The 25,234-nt window shown below is 33.7% G+C and overlaps 1 protein-coding gene across 1 annotated transcript; it reads left to right on the top strand.

Moving 5' to 3' along the window:
* Positions 1–1,421: 1,421 nt before the first annotated feature.
* On the top strand, positions 1,422–23,820 carry LOC108594618 (laccase2). Its single transcript, XM_033293363.1, has 8 exons — positions 1,422–1,854; positions 14,986–15,463; positions 20,965–21,725; positions 21,793–21,977; positions 22,586–22,781; positions 22,839–23,051; positions 23,119–23,349; positions 23,411–23,820. Exons 1-8 carry the CDS (start codon positions 1,719–1,721, stop codon positions 23,557–23,559), a joined length of 2,349 nt encoding a protein of 782 aa, XP_033149254.1. The 5' UTR covers positions 1,422–1,718; the 3' UTR covers positions 23,560–23,820.
* Positions 23,821–25,234: the final 1,414 nt, after the last annotated feature.

Below are 25,234 nucleotides of genomic sequence, written 5' to 3'. Positions count from 1 at the left end.
AATTCAAACTAAAAGCCAATTGTCTCCATTGGCTTATCAATGCTCGGTCCGTTTTTAGTCTTCAATATAAAGACCTGTTCTACTATTCCGTACTTAAGCCCAATTTAGGGATAGCTTCACATTCTTTTACGTTTATTATAAACTCTTCAACGTCCTTACCGTCAGCAACCTACTCCTCGAATAGCCGACGTATTGACAATGCTACATGGATCTCGCTGGTTCACCACCATTTATTTACAAAGTACCTACTGGAAAATAGAAATGGAGGCAGGACGTCAACAAAAGTTAGCGTTCGCTGTCCGATTACTGTCACTTGCGCGATCGTCTACGACCCAAAAACGGGGGTGATGCTCATCAATAAAATGGGGAAGCCCATGACGTTAGCGAAAGTTAGAAAAACGATAGAGAAACCAAAGGCCCGTTACTACTGGATTTGACAAAGCGCTGACGTGTTGCGCGGTGTCGAGTATGTTGTGCTCGCAAAGAAAAACTCAAGGCATATAAAAGCTTCAGTAACCATTAGGTACGTAGGTACCTTCGCATTTATTTTTTGATTTTCTACCTCTTTTAAAAATTTGAAAATACCGATTTAAAAATAAAACAAACGTTTTACTTCCACAATATGTAACGGTAAAATTTAAAGTTCACTATACACAATACCAAATTTATGAATCTAGTTTTTATAGTCTCCGAGCTCTTGTTGCTCATACAAACAGACGGATAGACATAGCTCTCTTGCTGATCAAGAATAGCAAAGGCGTAAAACTCGCAGTCACAGATACGACCATCAACAAAGGTATCGTGTTGGCATTATACGAGGTGGGTTTTTAGTGGATGTAACCCCATATAACTAATAGGAGGAATCTCGGAACTTGTTCCGCCTTTTTGTATCTTTTTCAAGATTTTCAACCCTCCTGCGAACAAAAAAAAAAAAGTAAATAATCTGCCACTCTTCCGTCTTCCTGTTACATACACATTTGCACAACATCATGATTCCCATTTTCAATGTCCTACAATTGCGTAGTGTTACTTTGTATCCATGAGCAAAAAAGCTTTGATATTTTTATTGGAGCGTGATGCGAATTTTGTGAATGGTAAAGAAAACGTGCCGCATTTGCACGTAAAGCAAAAATTTCTAAAACATTAAAAAGCTTAGACGCCCCAACGTCTTTTCCCTCTTATTAGCTCTAAAAGCTTTGTCGAGCTTGAGTGCCTGTTTGAGCTTAAGCTCTTGGTTGAGCTCTTATTGTCATTGGTGAACTGGTCTTGACTGCAATCACTTCTTGCGCTCTTTTACTATCGCATGATTCATTTGGCCATTCCCCGTTTGAGATCGGTTCAGCTCAGCCTCGGTTGCTTGCACTGTCTTTTCTGTGCGATTGAATGAATTCATATACATATACCCATGCATGTCCACCGAGTGTTTCAGTTTGGTGCTTAAACGTGTTGCGCGTGCTTCGAATCGTTGTGCAGCGCATTCGTGAAATCGCAATTCGGCCAAGTTGTCAAATCTGACCGCATAATACACATACAGTCAAATACTATAATTAAAACCAATCATTCAAAGTCCTTCTGCAGAAAAATACTCTAGGTTAATTTAGACAATCGCGCCTTAATAAAAACATTAATTTAAAAAGTGCGTGCCCCCCGTCGCATATACATATGTACATAGAAAAATTGTTTTAAGGCAAAATATAAATCTTCAAAAAGTAGTCAAAATGTTAGCCAAATGGACCATATCGAATTGGGAGTTTAATCGTCTAATTGGAGTTATTGTTGTTGCATTTATTTTGGACTCAACAGTAGTTCAAGCTGTGCGCATAGGTGCTCCACAACAAAAGCAACGTATTAAAGGTAAGCACTTGCTATATTGACATTAATTTAAGTTATTTGTGAAAACGATCATAAATGGTGAAAATTTTATTTTTGATAAAAATAATATTAATAACACACGGTAATTTTGTTTTATTTGTGCAACATAAAATGTTCTGTGTGTGTGTGTTTTTTTTTAATTATAACCATGGCAGAATGGCCTTGTGTATGGTCCAAAGACCACTTTCATTTTTCAGGTAGGGAAATCAAAGGTATACACACAATATGCATGAATCGGATTTAAATGTACATACATGTACATATATACAACAAAATAATACACATCTATACATACATCGGTGCGTTGTTTAAACATATTTACTTTTTAGTACTCTTTATATAAAATGCAAGCTAACGAGTATAACAAGTTATTAATTGTTCAACACGCATGCTCCAAGTGTTAATAACACGATTTATTTGAGTATTTCAAGCACTGCATTTATCCGCTACTTTCCATTTATTATAGTAGGATTGACATGGAATTCCATGGAAATTGAAAAAACTACAGTATCAAGGCTTAAAACGTTTATAGAATACATCGAATAAATACATACATACATTTCAAGTAAGAAGCAATACCAATTATACACAAAAGAAAATAAACCTAAAATTTTTATTAATCCATAATTTGATTTCACATCGACTTAATTTTTCTTGCATAATTGAAATCTTAGCTGATATATTTACTTTTAATATTGTTTAATATTGTAATGAAAAACATATATGTACATATAAAAACTAAAATGAATGTAAATATTAGTTTTTATCAAATGATCTTGGTAACTAACTAGCACAAAAAGAACAATTGAAATGTAGTAATATTCGTGCTTGTACGAATATAATATGTATAAATTTAAATATTTTCAATAAATGCACAGATTATATAGAGTGTTACTTGTCGTGGTAGATTAAAGTAAGTTAGCTAAAAAATCATTGTATGCATACATAATGTACATATGTATGTATGTAGATTATTTTTCATATACAAGTATCTTGTCCATAAACGACATAGTTTTTGCGGTTGTACTGGACACACCCCAAAATCACATTGCAACGTCGACCGAACTAAAACTAAAACTGCATGTTTGGCGATGGCGGTGCAACAAAATCCCAACCAAAGCAATATGGATATAATTGCTATAAAACAAAAATAAAACCCAAATAGTAAAAGCAATTTACTCGAATTTCCTGTATGGCGACACACTAGAAAACATTCGAAATACGGATATCTGTAGTTAAGCACTTAATATCTCCTATGTAAAGCTGCAATACACATATGTACATACATGCATATACATCCATATTTACATAAATTTGTATTTGTTTAATACAGATTAAAATATAGGAAGAAGGAAGAAAATATTATATATGTTATATATGTTTTAAGCTGATTTTCATTGAATGATATAATATACATATAGAACAAAAATCGAATCTATAATCTTTGGCTTAATTAATTGAAAAATCTGAATGAATTGGATCAATATTTAATGCATGTAATTTAAATTTGTATTATACGGTTGATAAAAATGGAAAATAATGTCAATAATGTAATAATGTTAGTATATATAGTTTAATGTTGTCCAAAAGCGAGTTTTAATACTAGTTACGTTTTGTTTAATGATGGTAATTAAATATAAATTAGGACAAAAGGTTTTCATAAGATTATAGCGACTGATCAGTAGCTTCTATTAACATTGGATATAACATATATGCTTAATTACATTAAAAAAAAAACCTACATATATTAAGTAACTAAAATAATTGCATATATACTACGTATATATGTATGTATCTGTTCGTCTATATATACATATATATTTTGTATGTGCTTGTACTATTTGTGACTATATTTGCCCAATTCAAATTCCAATGGCAAACCCGTTGAACCCGTTGCAAAATCACAATCTGTATCTTGCGCTCGGATATGCAGAGATACATATTTCAATTTTGTGCACAAGCAAACACAAATGTCACGTTCGAAGATTGCGAATATTTTGTGAGCGAATTTTGCGAAAATATGTAAATATGTTTTTATGTGTTTGAATAATGCTAAAATTTAAATTTGCACACACCATTTGTAATCCAAATCACCATCACCATCACCACCATCAAGACAACAAAGTAAAACTCACTTCAATGTTATAAAACTTTGCATTTGTATTTGATTTTCGTAATTCCGATTATTCTTAGTCTAATTTTTTATAAATCGAATTAAGATCCTTTACTAAGCATAAGATAGTTTGTGCCTGTAAAGATTTTAGGGAATGTTTGTTAAGCACAAAACAATGTTACCATTCCATCAATATAATGGCGTTATCAAAAGCATTGCCTTTTCATGTAGGTTTTAATGTAGGTCAAAAATTTGTAAATTTATTTTTTTCTATTTTGAAAAAAAAACACCAATTTTTACCTTTTTCATAAATAATGAATTCATTTTATGCAAACAGATACATATATATGTATTTTAATTTGCCAGTGTCAATTTAATTAGCATTGCAAAGCGTTTGCGAATTTCTTTGCAAAAATCAAACGTAAATTAGTTGCTCTTGCCGCCACCTTATTTTACTGGTGAAGCAACTCTCTTGTGTTTCAAATCTAACCAATAAATTGTGTCAAGACAGCTTAATATGCTTTGCAAAAAGTCGCTCTTAACCTTGATAGATGTCTAAATGATGCAAAAATGCAACCTTAAATAAAAGTTTCTTCTTATGATTATTTTTATTTTCGGAAGGCGGTAGCTACAGTCACAATAACTTATGAATATATGTACATAAATTGATGTATTTAGCGTGATTAAATTTCACCTGCCTTTATAAGAGTCCGTTAGAGGGAAGTTCACACAAATCCATTTATGTAAGTGACAGACGTTCAATGTGTCAAGCTACATTTAATTCTTGGCAACGCAAATAATTTGGGTCAAATATAATACTACGACAATCGCGTTAAAAATATAACCCACAAAACATACATATGTACAATCACATAGATTTGAAGTTGTGTACTCACTGGTTTTGCTATGTGCATGGTCTTAAATTTGTATGTAGTTAATGCTATGTATCTTTGTAGACATGTTTTTAGCTTGTATGTAAGTGTTCAAGCAAAATGGAACAGAAAACTTGTTGAGGCAACAAGCAAAAGCGGCAACCAAATAATGTTTGTATTGGCAAAAACTTTGTTGCAAACAAGCTTTGGCTATAAAGTCGACCGCAACCGTCGTGGCGAGTTCGCAAATAAAACACAGCAGAGATCCAAGTAACCGTAATCACAATTCACTTTGCCTTTGTATCTACTTATACCCATGTACATAGCGATATACGTGAGTTTGTTAGTACATATACATACATACATACAAACATAAATACATTACTACTATTACTAGTACATGAGAGATTCGCTAAAAATACTAGACTCGAAATGCAATTTTTTCATTGCTTTCACAGAGTATAGTGTGCAGATCTGTATAGTACGATGGAAATGGTTTTAAACTGGAAACATTAATAAAAAGTGCAAGTATATTCAACGTGTAGTAATCGCTACCGCTACCGCTATCGTAATATATATATATATATATATATATATATATATATATATATACATTTTTTGCAATTCGTTATAATAGTTAATAGCTTACAAATTTGAACTTTCTGAAATTAATTGTAGGATTTGCCTATATATATATATTTTATGGCTCATACGCAAATTGGAAAGTAACAGCTTTCATATTTATATAGTCATACTAGTCAAATAACCGTCGTGTTCCGTGTACCCATACGGCTAAAGTTGTATGAAATTTTTACAATTAAATAATATCATAAAATAGAGTGAGGCCAAGCACATAAAACATCAGAAAAATTTTAGAAATTGACACTATATCTACTATACTTACAATCAATCCTCAGATTACACTCGTACTACGTACTTGGAGCTGTGAGACAATTTCTTTAAGCAAAATATACAATTTAATGAATTTTTGTTTATTATGAACAAAATTTATCTTTTATATCTACTAAACATGTTTGACTTTGTACATTTTGTCATCGAGCTTGTGCACTTAAGATCATTTCAGTTTATTTAATTCTTACATCATGATGTGTGGCATCGTATTTGGGTGATACTCACCATTGTCTCGCGTACGTGTATTCATCTAATTGAATTGAATGGAAGGGCATTTTAAGCAATTTATAGCAAATGGAACACCTGCCAGCTGCCAACAAGGCGATAGAACCAGTTTCTGCTGGTGATAGTTTTCGAGTTACTGTTGCAGCCATAATTGATCTCGTTACCAAGAGCTGCAACCCAGATTGATTCGTATGCTCATTCTGATGTCTTTTGGAAAGACCTAACCTGGCTTTGTAGCGTAATCGTTAATCAAGGTTTGCTTCAAAATGATTTAAAGATATGAACATGCGTAGATTGCTGTTTGGTCTAAATCGATAAAGACCAAGTCATTCAACGGGTTCATTTGTCTTATTTCTATTTAATTTATTATTGTTGCTTAACAAGAAAACTGCTTTAACTGGATTTCTGAAGTCGAATGTCAATTGAAAGATACATACAAGCATTGCTTCTTACCGACATGTCTATATGACGCTTGTATGCAGGCACGTCTGTTCATTTCATTTGGTCGGTTAGTGGCCAGAATCACAAATACGTGTCGTTGGCACCGGCACCGTATTTAGGCCATAGTATTAATCTTAGTTTTTAACTTGTTTTAATGAAAAGTTCGACTACTAGAAGTTGGTTTCGTCACAAGACTTGAATGCAATTGCAATTGAAATTTTTATTTTCAGTATTAAATATGAGTATAAATTAAAATGTTCACAAAAAACATAATATTTAGACATTTAAGGCATGTCTTAGTAAAAAGAAAAATTTTTGCATTTGCCTACCATATATCTATGGCTATGCACACTTCTATTTGGGCACTTAGTTCAAACCAGTTAAGTAACATATTGCTAAATGATTGATTGTCCTGAACATACATGTATGTAGATACATACGCACACACATTCATACATACATACTGTCTACACAGTACTCTTTTAATTAAACATGGCACCATGACACTTAAGTAAACGCTTGTTAGCCGTATCTTGACAAAGTAAATTGAGATTCTTCAACTTAAATGCGAACTAACTTAAATGCCACTAAAGGATGTGAAAAAATCTATGAAGCTTTGGGTGAAAAGCTGATGAAATTGATGCATGTGGAATTTTATCCATTGAACTTTTTTGCACTATAGGAAACTATATTTAATTTTTGGACACTAAAATTATGATTTGTGTTTTTGCGCTTATACAGACATACGGGCATGGTTCAATCGAATCCGTTTGTACTATTTATTAAGAATAAATATATTAACATTATAAAGTCGCCGTCTCCTGTTTATGCTGCAGATCTTAAGAATAGCTCATATACTATATACTTCATTTTATAACCAATGCCTACCAACTAATAGCCTTCAATAATTTGAAAATAAACTTGAGTTCAGTGAAAGGTAAAGTTGACTTACTTTTATTTGCATTTAAGCAGTTACAAAATTTTATGAACGAGAAAAAGAAATCAGAAAGTTTCTATTTACTATCTATTGATATAATGAAACGCAAAAAAAATCTATCCTTTCCCTTTCACTCTGCGGGTTATACCATATGTGTCTTGTTACTTGAAAATATAATCCGTATATTCTGTTTATTTTATAAATATGCAGTAAAAGTAGTAGTAAATATAAAATAAACTATATGCATATTATGTAACGAAAAAGAGCGAATAATGCGAAAATTATTAAAGAGAGCGGTGCTATTAGTGAAGCGCACCAGCATGGATCAGCATCAGCAATATGGAAAATAATAAAATCAAAATTAAAGAATGTACACTTTGACTAGGACAGCACTCACAAGCACAAAACAGTTAAAGTGTCACAGCTCGTTTTCGCTGTAGCTTTAGCAGCAACGATTGTACGGCGCGTTAGCAAGCACACCCCGCTGTTCATATTGAAAGTTGAAATGTGAATAATTGAAACAAAAAGTTTGTTGCTTTAGCTCTTTTAGTTGCTGAGTTTCTGTTGCTCATACATACATGCAGCTGGAATAGACATCTAATTACTGAACCATGCGTCGACACAGTTATCGAGTTTTATTATTTATTTACAGTACTTGAAATACTTGTTTAATTTTGGTATACAAACATTTTTGGTGCAACTTTGTGCATATGAACGGAACACCAGCTACCATTGACATAATCGTTCCATAAAATTGTTAACTACATGCTTAGGTAGTACAAAGTGTAAAAAAATAACAACAATAACAGACAAACGAAAACAATGAATTGCATTTCAGTCTTGTAATGCGGAAGGCAACCAGCAATATTCCTAAAGGCATTTGGTCACTTAGTGAAAGGTATATCACATCCATACATAATATTACATTACATTACAATTACATATCATTTTAACAGTAAAATCATATATATGTATGTTTGAAATACTTATATTGAATCATCATAAGCTGTTGCTCCCTCTATATTGAAGCTATGTCAAATTTTCAAGCCCTGAACTTGACTTGTTGAGCGCTGCAATATAATGGATATACATACATACAATATGAAAACATACATAAGTATGTAAATTTCTTGTTATGATCTGCATTGTGTCTGGTTTTGATGATTTATTCAGCTTAAGGCAAAAAACAGACCAAGAAACTAAGAGAAAGCCCCAATCTAACATACAAAATAATTTCGCTTTGATCACGCAACGCTATATGATTATACAATTTTTTGACATAAATTCGTACAATTCAATTCATTCATATTGAGCGCTCTGTACCTCGTCCAAACTATAGTTTTTCCAACATACATATAATGAACAAGTGGACAAATTAAAGTTGGTCGCCACCAACTTTTAGATACACTTTGACTAGGGCGTCGCAGCAAACACACTCATGCACTCATGAACACATATACACAAAACAGTGGACGCGTCACAGCTGCATCGGCAGCGACGATTGTATGGCGCGTCAGCACGTGCACCTCGCTGTCTATATTGAAAATTGAAAATGTAAATAATGCCTAAGTATTTATCCTATCATTCTGAAAATTTTATCCGATCGGTCGAAAACATGAAACATTAATATGAGGTCTGCCACGTCTCCTTCTCCCGTTACAACATTTGCCAACTCATATACCTTTTCCATTTACAAAAATGTCAAAGTGTATAAAAATACTTGCCTAAGCCCAAATTTTGGAATATTATTTGTACGAATTTTAAAGAGAGCAATTAATTCGAGAGTAAATTATATCCATAAGATAATTACATACTTTTATATTTATCTATATCTATATCTATATCTATATCTATATCTATATCTATATCATATCATATCATATCATATCATATCATACTTGAATATATAATATCTATATCTATATCTAATATCTATATCTATATCTATATCTATATCTATATCTATATCTATATCTATATCTAAATCTTTATGTCCACAAAATGTTGTATTTATGTACATATGTACATATACCACACCCACAATAAGGTAAACTCACATACTTTCACATAAACAGTGAATGCATAAATATTTAAAATGGCAATTGTATCAAATCCTTCTCAGTATTCAAATAGAAGGCATTCAATCAACTTTGGTTGTCGCTGAAGTGAGACAGAAGGTCGTGACTTTCAATTATTAAAGCATTTGCTTTAGTAACCAGAAATTGCCTCCTGCTCACATTGCCCTTCTAATTTACAATTGATCATAATTTTAGGCAAATTTGCATAATAATTTAAATAAAGTTTGTAGATACAAATATTATTGTTATGTTATATTATTGTTTTTTTTTTTTTTTAACTTATTATATCTTTGTACTCAACAAGATATTTATAATTCTAATTACAAAAGTTTAATAAAAACATTTACCAAAAAAATTTATTTTCATAAGAATTATTAGAATTTATTGCATTGAATAATTTTTAAAAATAATAATACCTAGTTATCAGCATATGTCGCTTTATTTCAATAGTACTAAGTAAAATATTAGATAGCGACTTGTCTGCGTTTTAACAACTGTGAATAGTATTCATACATACAGTCATATTCATACAATAATACACATACATGTATGTATGTGCGAAAGCTTTAAAACGAAGTGAAAGTGAAACTCAATCAAACACCGCGGTAAAGTCACAACAAGCTTTAAGCCAGAGTTTAAGTGTGAGAGCGAACGCAACTATCTTAACGTCGATTGACCTTGCCGCTGCTACGACATTAGACGAAGTTTTCAACAGTATATACATACGAATAAAATATGCTCGTAGTAATAGTAAAATAAATAACTGTAAAATTTCCTAAAAAGGCAGTTAATAGGCAACACTATTGCCAACCATTGTGCAACACACAGCGGAATTATGAGCACAATTATACTACAACTTTAGTCTATATCGCCGCCAATTGACTGGAACATGAACGGATTTCTCTTGATGAAAACTAAGTGACCGTAACCCAAACTGGCGAGGACTAAGCTTAACCCACCGCATATTATTTTAAATTAATCAAAAATTAAGTATAATATGTATAACGAATGCCTAACTCCTAGACGGCATAAAACAAAGTAAATCAAATAACACGAAATAAAAAAAATAGACGATTGTCTAATTAACTTTCACTTTGCCAGTTTACAAATCTATTAAAATCTATGAAAGATTAAAATTAAAGCCTTTCTTAGAGTCGGAATTAATGCCAGTCACAACATAAACTACATAGCTTTGTACACACGTGACCTGAAATAAGGAGCAGCAAAATTAATTTAAGTGCTTAATTGAAGCAAAATCCAAATTTATGAATTTTCAGTACATCAGACTATACAAATTGTATGTGAAACTGACGCACGTAACATGTACTTGCATACTTTCTACGCAAGATATCTATAATATTTTACCCAACAACATCTGAAAAGAAAACAAAAACGAAACTGAAAAAAATAGTACAACGCCATGATACTCACGATAGTTAAACTTAATATGAAAATCTGCTGCCAACAAAGTCAGTGCAAAAAGTAATGGAAACAGTTAATTAAAAATAAAAGCATGTAAGCATTTTTATGCATACAAAACAAGCATATATGAACTAGTGGAGTATATGACAATTGAGGTATGTGCATTGACGAGATCTGACTAGATGATAACATCGAACACCATTTGATTAACTTATAAGACCCTCTTTATATTTATAATATGTACTGCGTATCAAAATGTAATTAAACCCCATAACTCAGAACAAGTTGAAAGTATCCACTGTATTTTACAGTTTTCTTGAATTGTTTATAGTTGGCGGTATAGTCAATTAATTTATTGCTCCATTTGCTTAACATGTTGGTTCAGTGTCGCTAATTATCCGGCTGGTAAATTTTTTTGTTTTTTTGTGAAAGTGACTCAGATTAAAAATCTGAGGGAAACTAGTCGACTAAGCTATGTAAGTGTTTTTATTTTATAGTATGTATGCCAAATATACCATTGCACACACGTGCAGCTGTTACGAAATTATTTTATTTTCTATTTCTTCTGTAGTTACTGTTTTATTTTATTTTTGTTTGCTGTTGTTGCCTGTATTTCAACTGGCGCCGCTCTATTAGCGCATCGTAAATATGTTTGAAATTAAAGTTTTGTTAATGCATACGAAATTTTCATATTCGTTATGCACCTATCATTGAAATTAATTGCTTGTACTATTGTAAAGAGACCAACGAATAAGAAGTGGTTAAGCTACTAAAATCTGGTTTAGATGGCAGGCAGAAATAAGTTGGAGATAACGTCTCTAGCCTACATACATACTTATCAATAACAAGTGGACAAATTAAAGTTGGGCGTTACCAACTTTTAGATACACTTTGACAAGGGCATCGCAGCAAACACATGCATGCACTCATGAACTCATACGCACAAAACAGCGGACACGTCACAGCTGGTCTCTGTAGCGTCAGCAGCGACGTTTGCGCCATACAAACCAGAGAACGGCAGGGGTGGCACTTTTTTGACACCATGGTGGCATTCGCAAATCATGGGTGTGGGTAAATACGCGCGCAAGCAAAACAGATGCATAAGCCTTTTACTCATATACACCAGACAAGCCTGGGTACTTGCAAGTGCCGAAAAATAAGGGCAAAAGAAAAATGTGCGCGCTCACAAAATACGATCGGCAGGAATATAAGAATAGCGAGAAAAAATCTCGCTTGCTGTCTCGCTCTGTCTGCTCTGGGAGCCGCGCCGACGCAACAGCAGGTAGCGAAAGAGTCGCGCATATTAGGTAAGCAAAAAATTGTATGACCTCTTTTTTGTGTTTCCTCACATTCATTTTCGAGCCCACGCAAAAGGCTTGTAAAGGCTTACGAAATATTGTCGGGCAGCAACAGCCGCAAATTCGGCTGCTTGTGTGGGTAACACCTGTGTGGGGTGGTTGCACTCATTGGGTTGGGTACACTCATGCCGTTCTCTCATACAAACGTCAGCACGTGCACCTCGCTGTCTATATTGAAAATTTAAATGTAAATAATTCCTAAGCTATTTATGCAATCGTTCTGAATTTTTTTTACAATCGGTCGAGAGCATGACTAGGCAATTTTGTGACTTTTAAAGATTTGCGGGGGAGGGGGGAGGAAATAAAAAGCGTAGTGTTCTGGATATAGGAGCACCTACATACCAAATTGGTTGCTCTAGCTCTTATAGTCTGGCTGGAAAACACGCACTCATACAGACGGACAGACGGACATGGCTATATCGAATCAGCTTGTCGATCTGATCAAGAATATATATACTTTATGGGGTCTGCTACGCCTTCTTCTCCCTGTTACATACATTTGCAAAACTTCATGATACCCTTTTTCCATTTTTTAAAAGAATGTCAAAGTGTATAAAAATGTATCGATCCGCTCTAGATTTGTTTGAGTACGAAAAAAGCGCCCAGGAAAATAAGATAATAAGAACTAATGAAAAGGATTGGAGACAAAAAATATAAACTAGAAAATTTTAGAATATATATAGGAGCTCCTAGATACAAAATTTGGTTCCTCTAGCTTTTATAGTTTCTGAGAAACAGGCACTCATAGAGACGGACGGACAGGCGGACATGGCTATAACGAGTCAGAGACGGTAGCGAGGATGATGGCCGCATGAAAAGGTGTCAAGCTAGACGTAGTGGACATAATAATGATGCCGTTCTTGCTGAAGGTGATGGTAGTCATCCTTAGGGTCATGCAGACGGAGCACGCAATAAAGCCGACTGGAAAGTCCTGCATGTTGCCAAGTAAGAGTGTTAGGGGCAGCATATGGTAATCCAAATCAACAAAGGGGCCGCTAATCTGTTGTATCAAAGATCCGGAAAAATTGCGTTGACGCCTTTTTGCATTTGTGTGTTGGAATAAATTATGTTATGTTCCTTTTTTCAGGGGCTAAACCCGTCGGATAGGGTTGTAGTTTTTTCTTCGTCAGTTATTTTACACAATAGCTCAATGATAAATGCACTATTCGTAATATTAGCAGTGTGTATCGGAATACTTAAACAAAAGGAAACTGTAAATTTTGAATAGTAGTATTTTTTATGCATTACATTATAAATTACATAGGTATTGCTGAAAATAAATAGGTTTTTAGCCATAATGTGAATGATTTGATAAGCAGATCGACCTGTGGTATGTGTAGCTTAATCAGCTCTAAGAGGGTTTATGTTTCCCCTAATTACTGGTGAATTTAGTTCGATATATAATATATTGTTTGATTCAGATATAAACTATTGTTTCGTTTTTATACATTTTGTCATTTTTATAAGAGATGGAAAAGATATCAATTCATGGAGATTAAAATATATATAGAAGAAAACGTGGCTGGCTCCAAAAAGTATAAATATTAGGGATTAGCAAGACAAATTGTTTTAATTTAACTGCTGGATTTCGCGATGTTGTGGGCAGCGTTGATATATTAAATATATTATACAAGAGGTTCTTTCGTGAAATCTCACGAAAGAACCTCTTGTATAATATATAATCCATCCCAATTTCTTTCCGTCTTACATTAGTTTTAGTCATTGCATTAAATCCATTAAGTTACAAAATAATAATTGGAAATGGAAGTGGAAATGTGTATTTACTTGAATTCATAGATAATGTATTGATATATTGATGATTGTTAATTTCCTTACGAGATTTTTTGGCTATTCGTTATCTTTTGAAATTTCGATAACTTTAATTTTCGATCATTTTACAATAATTAAATAAAATAATGAATACTTACTACTCATTTAGTAATCATATGGAATCAAAATAGAATTTATTTCACTTATTCAATTATTATTGCATTATCGCATATCGCATGTTCAGCACACGTGCAGTGAAAGCAACATACTTACTATGTGCATACATACATGTATGTATGTATGTATGCATGTATGTATGTATATATCCAATTAAATGTAATTTGGCTTTACAGCTTCACCAACTCTATCACTAAGCATACAACATGTATGCTTAGTGACTCTATACAACAATATTGCATGCATCAGGATATGTATGAATATGTTGAGCATACGTACATTAATACTTGGCAACTAAAATGCCAATTAAAACGAAACGGTAATTTTTTATGTACAAATTTCATTAAGTTCTAGTTAAAGCATATACAAATAAGAGCTTTGCACTTAATTAGTTATTCTACATAAGCAACTTTACGGATTGCGTCATTTTGGATCTGATTGAACTTTTGCGATTGTAAAAACACGAGCGCAACCCCAAACACAAAAAGAAAAACTAATAACACACATAGAGTCATGAATATGTATGTATGTATTTTATATATATGCATATGTACCACATTTAAACATACATACATAGATATGTATTTAGCACAATAAATAAAACCGTCCAATTTGGACTTCATTTTAAACTGAGCTGTGCACGTTTTTTTTTTTTTTTTTATTATTATTTTTATGAAGGGGTTATACCCCAACAGAGTCTAAAAATTAATTGAAAACCTTTAAGCTCGAACATGAACACAATGCAAACAATACTTACGAATTTATTGTTATTATTTCTGATGTTTGTTGTCGATTATTCTCTTTGCAGACAAGCAACCGGATCAAACGTCCGCCGGGTCTTACTGGCAACAGCACGTTGCCGCTCCCAGCAGTTCGACGCCCTTCGACTCACCCTTTTACTCAGCAACGCATGGCCTTGTGCAGACATACCCATCGCTTGCGGCAGGCATTCCACGCCCAGTACCCCTCAACACCAATAGTTTAGGTAGCGGAACACCCGTCAACAGCAACCCGTCACTGACCGCTGGAAGCGGTTATCTTAACTCTCGTGGAACTCTGCCCAGTTCCGCTCGATACCCAGCTAATAAAATTAGCGGTACTGTAGTCGAACCTAATCCCAAGTCACCCTTTCGCCACTTGGACTTTTCCACAAGCGCAACCGCTGAGCTGCGTCGCAATCCTGCACTATCCGCACCCGATGAGTGTGCACGTGCCTGCCGAGAGGGCGAACCTCCTAGGATCTGTTATTACCACTTCACCTTGGAGTACTATACTGTGCTAGGGGCGTAAGTATAATCGCATAAATAGGCATCCTTAAAATAGACTTCCATCTGTACATCAGATAAAGAAAACGATCATTAACCTTAACATGTAGTGCATCGAAAATCATCTATTCCAATGAGGATATGTTTCATATACCAGTATGTATATAATTCAATTTACAGACTATTGAACGCCCACTTAAGCTGAGTTTCTACGATCTGAGAAAAAATTAAAAATAATATATGTATAATTTCCAATTGCAAAATTAACAAATACCCCATAGAGTATATTAATTCTTGATCAGTAAGACAAACTGAGTCGATATCCATGGTCGTCTAACATGTACATACATATGTTTGAGCAACTGATTCTCTGCAACTATAGGAGCTGAAAAAAAAAAACATGAATAAAATCAAAGCAAAGCAAAAAAAAAAAAATTGCTTCCCTTCCCTGTAATGGTTTATTCATTTGTATGCATGCAGTACGTACCAGAGAACGGCAATTGTGGCACTTTTTAAGCACAATGGTGGCACACACAAAAAACAAGTGCGAGACCATACGCGAACAATGACAACTCGGGAGAATATACGCACACGGACACAACAAAAAATTGCTTGTGCGGCGGCGCACAAGCAGCGCACAAAACACCCAGAGAGATCCGAGAAAGAGCCTCACTTGATTCACTTGATCTAAAGAAGAAATACAGCACATCGTGAAATTGCAATTTTGTTTTGCCAAGCTCCCACGTTCAGAATTACTCTGACTTTTAGTCAAACTGTCAGGCATTGGCAGCGACGGCGACGCGACAGCAGGTAGCGAAACAGAAGCACGCAGAAATATTTTGACCCTTTTCTTGTGTTTTGCTTCGGGTAAGAATTGCCTGCGCACAAAATGCTGCTGAAATCATTTTTTATACGCACAAGTAATTGCATTGTGGTCTGATCCACAATTTTGCTTGTGTGTGGCAGTACTACCATGGTGTACGTAAAGGCATCCTTTTTAGTGGTGTGTGCACTCTTGCCGTTCTCTGGTACGTACTATACAAGTACATACACATTTATATACATACATATATGTTTTTATTTATACACTATTCCCACGCTTTAATTGCTGTCATGTAAGCAAAAAACGTTATAAAATATAAGTGAAAAATACAAGAAATACATCGAATTTCAGTAACTTCGGAGCTGTGTGCCGCTCTAGTTTAAGCTCCAGTTATAAGGCTCGAATTTGACCTTACAATCATCAATGCAGTTTAGAGCTTTAGACTACCACACGTTATCTTATTCAATGCATAAAGTATATAAAACAGTTTGACATATTCATACAAAATTAAAAAGAATATCATGAAGTTGTGCAAATATGGCGAGGCAAACTCCATAAAGAATATAAAGGAAATATATATTCTTTATCAGCAAGACAAGCTTAATCGACATACATAGCTACATGCATACGTGTTACAAAAATAAAAGCTTGTTCCGGTCAGGGGTTTACACAAGATCCATGACGTTTAAGCGAAAAGCGACGCTTAAAAAGGGATCGTCTGACGGAACCTTTACAGCAACTAATTTTCATTAAATAAAAATAATTTTGTATTGAACTTTGCCTGCTCCGTCAAATCCTGTAAAATTTGTTTTGTAGGTTAATTTACAATTTATTGTAAATTTTTTTTTATTATTAGATATAGAATCGATGATCACACACAAACAATGTTGTAATTTTCAATAAATTTGGCCTCTTTGTAACTTTCTTAATTATCGATTTTGCAATAACTTTCGATAAATTCGATAATGTTTCCACTTTTCTACAACTTAAATTTTTCAATAACTTAAATTTTTCTATACAATTTAGAATTTACATTTTCCATAACTTAAAAAAAAATTTATTTATTGATACCATTCGAGCTTGTGGGATTCTTCTTGAATTTATCGATAATTATTAATCTGCATTCACATAGATGATTTTAGTGAAAATATCAGATCTCTTGCCACTGTTGTAATTCCTTTTACTGAGTTTCTCTTTAGTTTTCTTGGTATTTCCGGTGTCACTTTCCAAATGTTATATATATGAGCATGCCAAACGCAATAAATGTTTTTCTAAGATTTTTAGTGAAACTTTCAGATTTTTATCGCTAGACATTTCAGATTCTCAGAAAATTTAGTTTTTTTTTTCGGATTTCCCGTTGGAAAATAAAAATGTGCTCCTATGAAGTACGTTAGATATTTTTGATAGAATATTGGGTTCAGCTGTACGGCGATCATCCGTTATTATCACCCAATACTATCTATAATATAGCTATATAAGTCTGTTCAACTAAATGACTTTTATCAATTAAAAAATGTTTAACTAGCACGCACGGGATCAAATTCTTAGCCACAAAAAACTCACATATGCTATAGCTAACACGACATAATACATTGTTCAGTAGCGCTACCTAACAGTAAGCGGTAGCTTTATTGCGGCACAATTGCCACTTGCCCGCTGCTTTATACAGTGATATATATGTACATACTGGGGTGCCACAGAAATCAACACTAATTGTCAGGGGCTATAATTGTGTATACCAATTATAATCTGTATTTTGTTTCACAAAATTACTTCGAATCTATTTGAGATACATATCCGTAAACAATCATAATAAACAACTCCCGGCAATTTTAAGTTGCAAGAGTTTTTTTTATAGACAAATTAAATAAGATTGTTATTTATAACAAAAGCGCATTCAAGTTTGAAAGGGTATCTCAGCAAACCAACACACTAAAAACACATACAGACAAAGCAGTAAACGCGTCACAGCTCGTTTAGCGTCAGCAACGACGTTTGTATGGCGCTTCATTAAGCGCACCCCAAATATAGATTCAAAATTAAAATAACATATCATTTATCCGATCGTTCTGAAATTTTCGGTATCGCTCTTTAAACGTTTGTTTTAATATATTTTTAGATTTTTCCATTAAATATTGTGGCCTTAAATTGATTATTTGATTTTCTTTGGAGGGGGGAGGAAAGAGCACCTATATACAATATTCAGTTGGTCGATGTTCCTATAGTTAGTTATATATAGACAGACGTACGGACAGACGGATAGCGCTATATCGACTCAGTTTGTCTTGCTGATCAAGAATATGTATACTTTATGAGGAGTGCTTCCCCTCGCCATATAACATACATTTGGACAACTTCATAATGCGCATTTTAATTTTTTATAAAAATGTCAAGATGTATAAAAAAACGTTCTGTTTTAAAATATTTTTTAAGTGTAGAAATAGTACTATTTTTTATGAATAATTTATTTAAAATTATATAATGCATAACACATACTTGATTCAGAAATACTATTTAATTTAAATACTTTTCAATATTATAAATGTTTTATTTCGTGATTTTCAATTACACAAAATCTCTAAAAACTTACACTTACACTTACATTCGCTGTCAGATTTCAAAATCATGTCGAATTCTGATTCTCTCTGAGAAGCCACATAGTTTTTACACTATTTTATATTATTTAATTTTTTTTTGTTTTTTTTTTTTTTTTTTTTTGGTATTCCACAAGCAAATGAACACAAACTGCTTTTGACGGCCACAAAATTTAAAAAAATTCCGTTATTTTCCGCTCTATGAAGGATAAAAAAAAATACAAAATGAAAATAAATTTTATTGTATTAATGGTCCTTATAGTCAATCTTGTTGTGTAGGTTTACTGGGACTTAATACACCCAGATATCTCTTTAAGTTTGGTCTCACCTACGGACTTGTTTTAGAGCTTTCATAATCTGCTTGAGCCAAAATCTACCGAGATTTATTTTAATTTTGAATTAAAAAAATGGTTAGTTTTTATACATATGACCATAAAAAAATTAATCAACCATATTTCGTGTTTGTCCACTTTTAATTTACATTTAAAATTTTTTTTTTTTTGAGAATAAATGTTCTGAAATTATTCTTAAAAGAAGTGCAAGTTTTTAGAAGGAATAAGTTTGCTTATAGTTACATATTCTTGACCGAACCAGCAGAAGTTCGAGGGGTAACAGGCTTAGTACCAATTTTTTTTATCTCTTTAAATTAGAGTGAATGCGCACAATTATAGATGCAAAACTAATAGTTTAAGCAAGATTGAATAATTATTCGCAATAACTGCCTGAAACCACGAGCTGAAAGCGGAGGTTGCGCTTTGGTAAATCACATCAGCGAGCATACAATTTTCAGTCTCACACACTGAAAGCGTAAGCGGAAGGTGATGTAATTTAAAAAAGTGAGAGATTCATTGAATTTTACCCAATATGGTTTAAAAGCGGATGCAGTGTTCAGTGAATTACACTAAAATATATATTACAATTAACTTAGAATTAGAACATTTTAAGACAATAATAAATAGAAACAACAGAAAATAAAGAATAACAATTAAATTAATTAATTAATTGAAGCTGGGAGTGTCAAATTTATTTATATGATTTGATTAGGGCATCGCAATAAACGCATTAAATCTAAAAATTACACATCACAGCACGTTTTATTTGCAATTTCTGTAGAGACACTCGAATAGTGCGTCAGAAGTAAAATATAAATAAATAAAAATTGACCAATGCGTATTTCAGATAAATAACTTAGGTGTTAATCAAATTTAAATTTTCAATAGATATTTGATCGAAAGCGAGCTGTAACACCCGAGTCAAAGCATATATAAAAGTTGGTTCCGCATAACTTTAATTCGCTAACTTGTTAAATAATTCTTTTATACACTTTGACATTTTTGTAAAAAATGGAAAAAGGGTCTTGAAGTTGTGCAAATGTATGTCACAGGGAGAAGGCGTGGCAGACCCCATAAGTATATATATTCTTGATCAGCTCGACGAGCTGAGTCAATATTGCATGTCCGTCCGTCCGTCCGTGCTGGTATGAAGTGCGTGTTTCTCACAACTATAAGAGGCTTAGAGCAACCAAAATTTGGTATGTAGGTCTCCTATCCAGGACACTGCGCGTATTGGTAATTGTTTTTTATTTCCTCCCCCCTCCCCAGCAAATAGAAAAAAAAAAACAATATATAAGAGCGTACAAAAATCTTAGAAAATCTGAAATAAATCACAAAAGTGCACAGACATGCTTTCGACTGATTGTGCAAATTTCAGAACGATCGGATAACTTAGCAATTATTTACATTTAAATTTTCAGCATAGACAGCTGGGCGCACGTGCTGACGCTACAGCAACGCGTTAGCTGTTTTGAGTGCATTGCTGTGTTTGCTGCGATGCCCTAGTCAAAGTGTATCTAAAAGTTGGTGGCGCCCAACTTTAATTTGTCCACTTGTTTTATTTAAAAGTTTAGAGGTATTTAAAAGTTATTTTGCACTTCTCTACATTTATTTTCACTTTATACTCTCGTAGAAATACTCCTATTCCGAATTATGTTTATTATCGTCAGGGGTACAAATACATAAATTTTAATTTCACTGAAAGTTTCCCAGTATTAGCATAAACTCCAGGTCATGTAATTACGTAATTGAATTATATACTCGCACTTACAGAGCCTGTCAAGTATGCACTCCCAATGCCACAAATACAGTTTGGAGTCATTGCCAATGCGTCCTGGCGGATGGCGTAGAGCGAGGCATTCTCACAGCCAATCGAATGATTCCGGGCCCCAGCATTCAAGTGTGCGAGAATGACAAGGTTGTTATTGATGTGGAAAACCATATGGAGGGAATGGAAGTAACCATTCACTGGCATGGAATTTGGCAACGTGGATCGCAATACTACGATGGTGTGCCTTTCGTTACACAGTGTCCCATTCAGCAGGGTAATACATTCCGATATCAGTGGACAGGCAATGCCGGAACGCATTTTTGGCATGCACACACTGGTCTCCAGAAACTTGACGGCTTATATGGCAGTGTTATAGTACGCCAACCACCGTCCCGTGATCCCAACTCGCATTTGTACGACTTTGACCTTACCACTCACATTATGCTAATCAGCGACTGGTTGCATGAGGATGCTGCTGAAAGATATCCAGGGCGTCTCGCGGTTAACACAGGTCAAGATCCTGAATCCATGCTAATAAACGGCAAAGGGCAATTCCGCGATCCAAATACAGGGTTTATGACTAATACTCCGCTCGAAATATTCACTATCACGCCTGGTAGACGCTATCGTTTCCGGATGATTAATGCATTCGCCTCGGTTTGCCCAGCACAAGTGACTATTGAGGGACATGGCATGACGGTGATATCAACTGATGGTGAACCCGTGCATCCGGTTAATGTCAACACAATTATTTCATTCTCAGGTTTGAGTTTACACTACTTAGTACCCATATTTAAAATGACATTACTAAATAATTGTTTATTTTTTAGGTGAGCGTTACGACTTTATCATCACTGCCGATCAACCTGTGGGTGCTTATTGGATTCAACTGCGAGGTCTTGGAGAGTGTGGCATTCGGCGAGCACAACAGCTTGCTATTCTCCGTTACGCAAGAGGTCCTTACCAGCCATCCTCATCACCGCCGACCTATGATGTCGGCATTCCCCAGGGAGTGGTAAGCTAATTTTGTTCAACTACATATCTATGTTAACATCAAAGAGGAGTACACAATTTCGCAATCTGTATGTTGGAGCTAGTTTGTTTACTTATTTCAAGTGGCAATTATATTTTGTTATGAAATGTCATAGCGATAACAAACTTGTTTTCAAAAATATGACTAAAGAAATTAGTCACGCAGCAGGAGTATAAATAATTTCAAGGCATCTTAAAAAAAGGAAACAAAAAGGAAAACCAAATTTCGTTTCATGGTATCATTCGTATCATTTTATGTATAGAAAACGCTGTAAGTATAAATATATATTATTATATAATAATATTATATAATATATATATAATATATATATATATATACTATATATAAATATGTATATATAGTTAGATGAGTTAAATTTATGAATATAATTTTGATTTGTAAATATTTGTATATATCAAATAGATCAGCAGGTACATATTTAAAAAAAAAGCTATCTCAAAAATTTGTTGTATATCTTTAAAATATAATCAGCACAAAAATGTACCATATCACTACTTGTATTTTTCTGCCCATGTATATATATATAAATATGCTGACTGACGTAAAAACACTAAACAAAAAACAAAAAGGTTATGAACCCTCTGGACGCTCAATGTAATCGAGAACGCAACGACGCAATCTGTGTTAGTCAATTGAAAAACGCCCTTGAAATAGATCGTGGAATACTAGCGGAGAAACCAGATGTGAAGATATTTCTTCCATTCCGTTTTTTTGTCTACCGTGCGGAAGACCTATTCCAGCCTAATACTTACAATCGATTTTTGGGTAATTTTTCAATTAGCAATTTCTCGTAAATAAAATTCAAAAATGACATGATTTTAGTGGCACCAACGGGAGATCATGTAATTTCTCTAATCGATGAAATATCGTATTTGTCTGCGCCGGCTCCCCTCACATCCCAGTTTAATGAAATTAATCCAGAACAGTTTTGCAACGGAGACAATCGCCCAGCTGATTGTGGACCTAATTGTATGTGCACCCATAAAATTGACATACCTCTAAATGCAATTGTTGAAGTGGTTTTGGTGGATGAAGGTCAGTAATTGGTTAAAAGATTTTTATAACTAAAAAGGTTTCACAAGGTATTACATGATTTTTACAGTACAACAACCTAACTTGTCGCATCCTTTCCATTTGCATGGCTATGGATTCAGCGTAATTGGAATTGGCCGATCGCCAGATTCCACAGTCAAGAAGATTAACCTGAAGCATGCACTTGATCTAGATAGGCGCGGTCTGCTGCATAGACAATATAATCTGCCACCTACTAAAGACACTATTGCTGTACCTAACAATGGATACGTTGTTCTCCGCTTCAGAGCTGATAATCCCGGTAATTTCTTTTCAGACATTGTCCGTAAAAATAATATTCTAATAGATATTTTTATTTACAGGCTTTTGGCTCTTCCACTGCCATTTCCTATTTCACATCGTAATTGGCATGAACCTAATACTACAAGTTGGCACCAATGCCGATCTACCTCCCGTGCCCCCAGGGTTTCCTACGTGTGGCGATCACACTCCCCCCATTCCAATAAACTAAGACTATGCCCAGAATTTGTCAGCTCTACACCACACAGAAAAACACATAATCAAAACGTAAAAGACCTGCCTACAAATGACCAGATTGTACAAAGAGTTAATAGTACAGCCTATAATGTATGTATGTATGTATGTATTTGTTGTAATACTTTCTTTAAACACAGCATCCTCCAAATGAAATCACACTGTATAATACCGTTCACACTCCGCATAAGCTTGCCATAAGGTGCATGCATGTTTGCACTTTATATGAAAATTGCATCGGGCATTATATATATATATATATATATATATATATATATATATAGCTGACAGTGCACTGCAATTTCTTTCTCTCCTCACAAACATCGCATTCAGACTATCACATGCTCTATTAGCATCTACAAATATGTTTGTAATCTTGTTTTATTGACAATGTTGCTCCACTACTTTGCACTATTAACTAAAATATAACATCCGTAATAAGCGTATGAGAAAATTTCTAATAATATTTTTTTATTTTAAGAAAATTCGCAACGACCGAGCTTGTAACTTAATTTTTGCATACTTCTATTATTACAGTTTGGCTTCCCAGTCAAATTCTTAATCAGATTTAATTTTATGCGAAACATTTTTTTGTACCGACACAAAAAGAATGTATAAATCAATTACTTAAAGGATATCTGAAATTATTATAACATAAACTTGTACATAAAAATATGTTTTATGCATAACTACTTACTTAAATAATGCCTAGGGTCTAATAGTAAAACTACACTCTAATTGGCTTGTCACAGTCATAACATACATTAGCTGTAAACCCACAATTGACAACAAAAACAACATGCAAGTATAAATGAATTTGTACATTGAGTGAAAAAAAGAATTTGAAGATTTGGAAAGCATTAACTATTGTTTGACAACCCCAATTAACTGCCGTTAAATGTATATTTATTGTTTAAATAAATTTTAATAAAATGTGAAATATTAAAAAGTCGTACCGTTTCATTTTCACTTCCCCTTAAAAAAGACAATTCTTGTTTGCACCAACTTAATTTTCCAAAATAACTATGTAAGTCCATAAATGAATATTATCATCTACTACTTTAGGTAAATGTTTATATGTAAGTATGCATATTGATGTACATAAATGTTTCATTTCAAACTCCGAGATTAAATTTCTATAGATGGGCGTTTTCAGAGAAATAATAGGTTTTTTATTGCTCAATTATAAACAAGTTGTCTCCCAAATTTTTTAATTTTTCCCAGATACTTAACCCATTAGATGCTATTTGTGATCGCAAACGGCAAGATGCAATTTGCGTGTCGAATTTAAAGAATGCCAAAAAAGTGGATAAGAGCGTTCTAGTCGAAAGGCCAGATGTGAAAATCTTTTTACCTTTCAGATTCTACGTATATGAACCGAAAGCATTGTTTATTCCAAATACGTACAACAGATTTTTAGGTGCGTATGTATGCAATATGTTAATGCTTTTAGGTTTAAGCTATGCTAACTAACAAACATAATTTTTTATACTAATCTCACATACATCCAAAATGGTCAACCCAACAAACTAACCGTTGACAATGCACAAAAATTTAAAGTCGTGCCCAGCGGTGACCACCTTACCTCACTCGTTGATGAAATTTCTTATATATCACCGCCGGCACCACCTTTATCACAAATCGATGACATT

The sequence above is a fragment of the Drosophila busckii genome, chromosome 2R, assembly GCF_011750605.1.
Source record: "Drosophila busckii strain San Diego stock center, stock number 13000-0081.31 chromosome 2R, ASM1175060v1, whole genome shotgun sequence".
In the NCBI taxonomy this organism is placed as follows: Eukaryota; Metazoa; Arthropoda; class Insecta; order Diptera; family Drosophilidae; genus Drosophila; species Drosophila busckii.
This window is presented reverse-complemented; position numbering and strand designations above follow the sequence as displayed.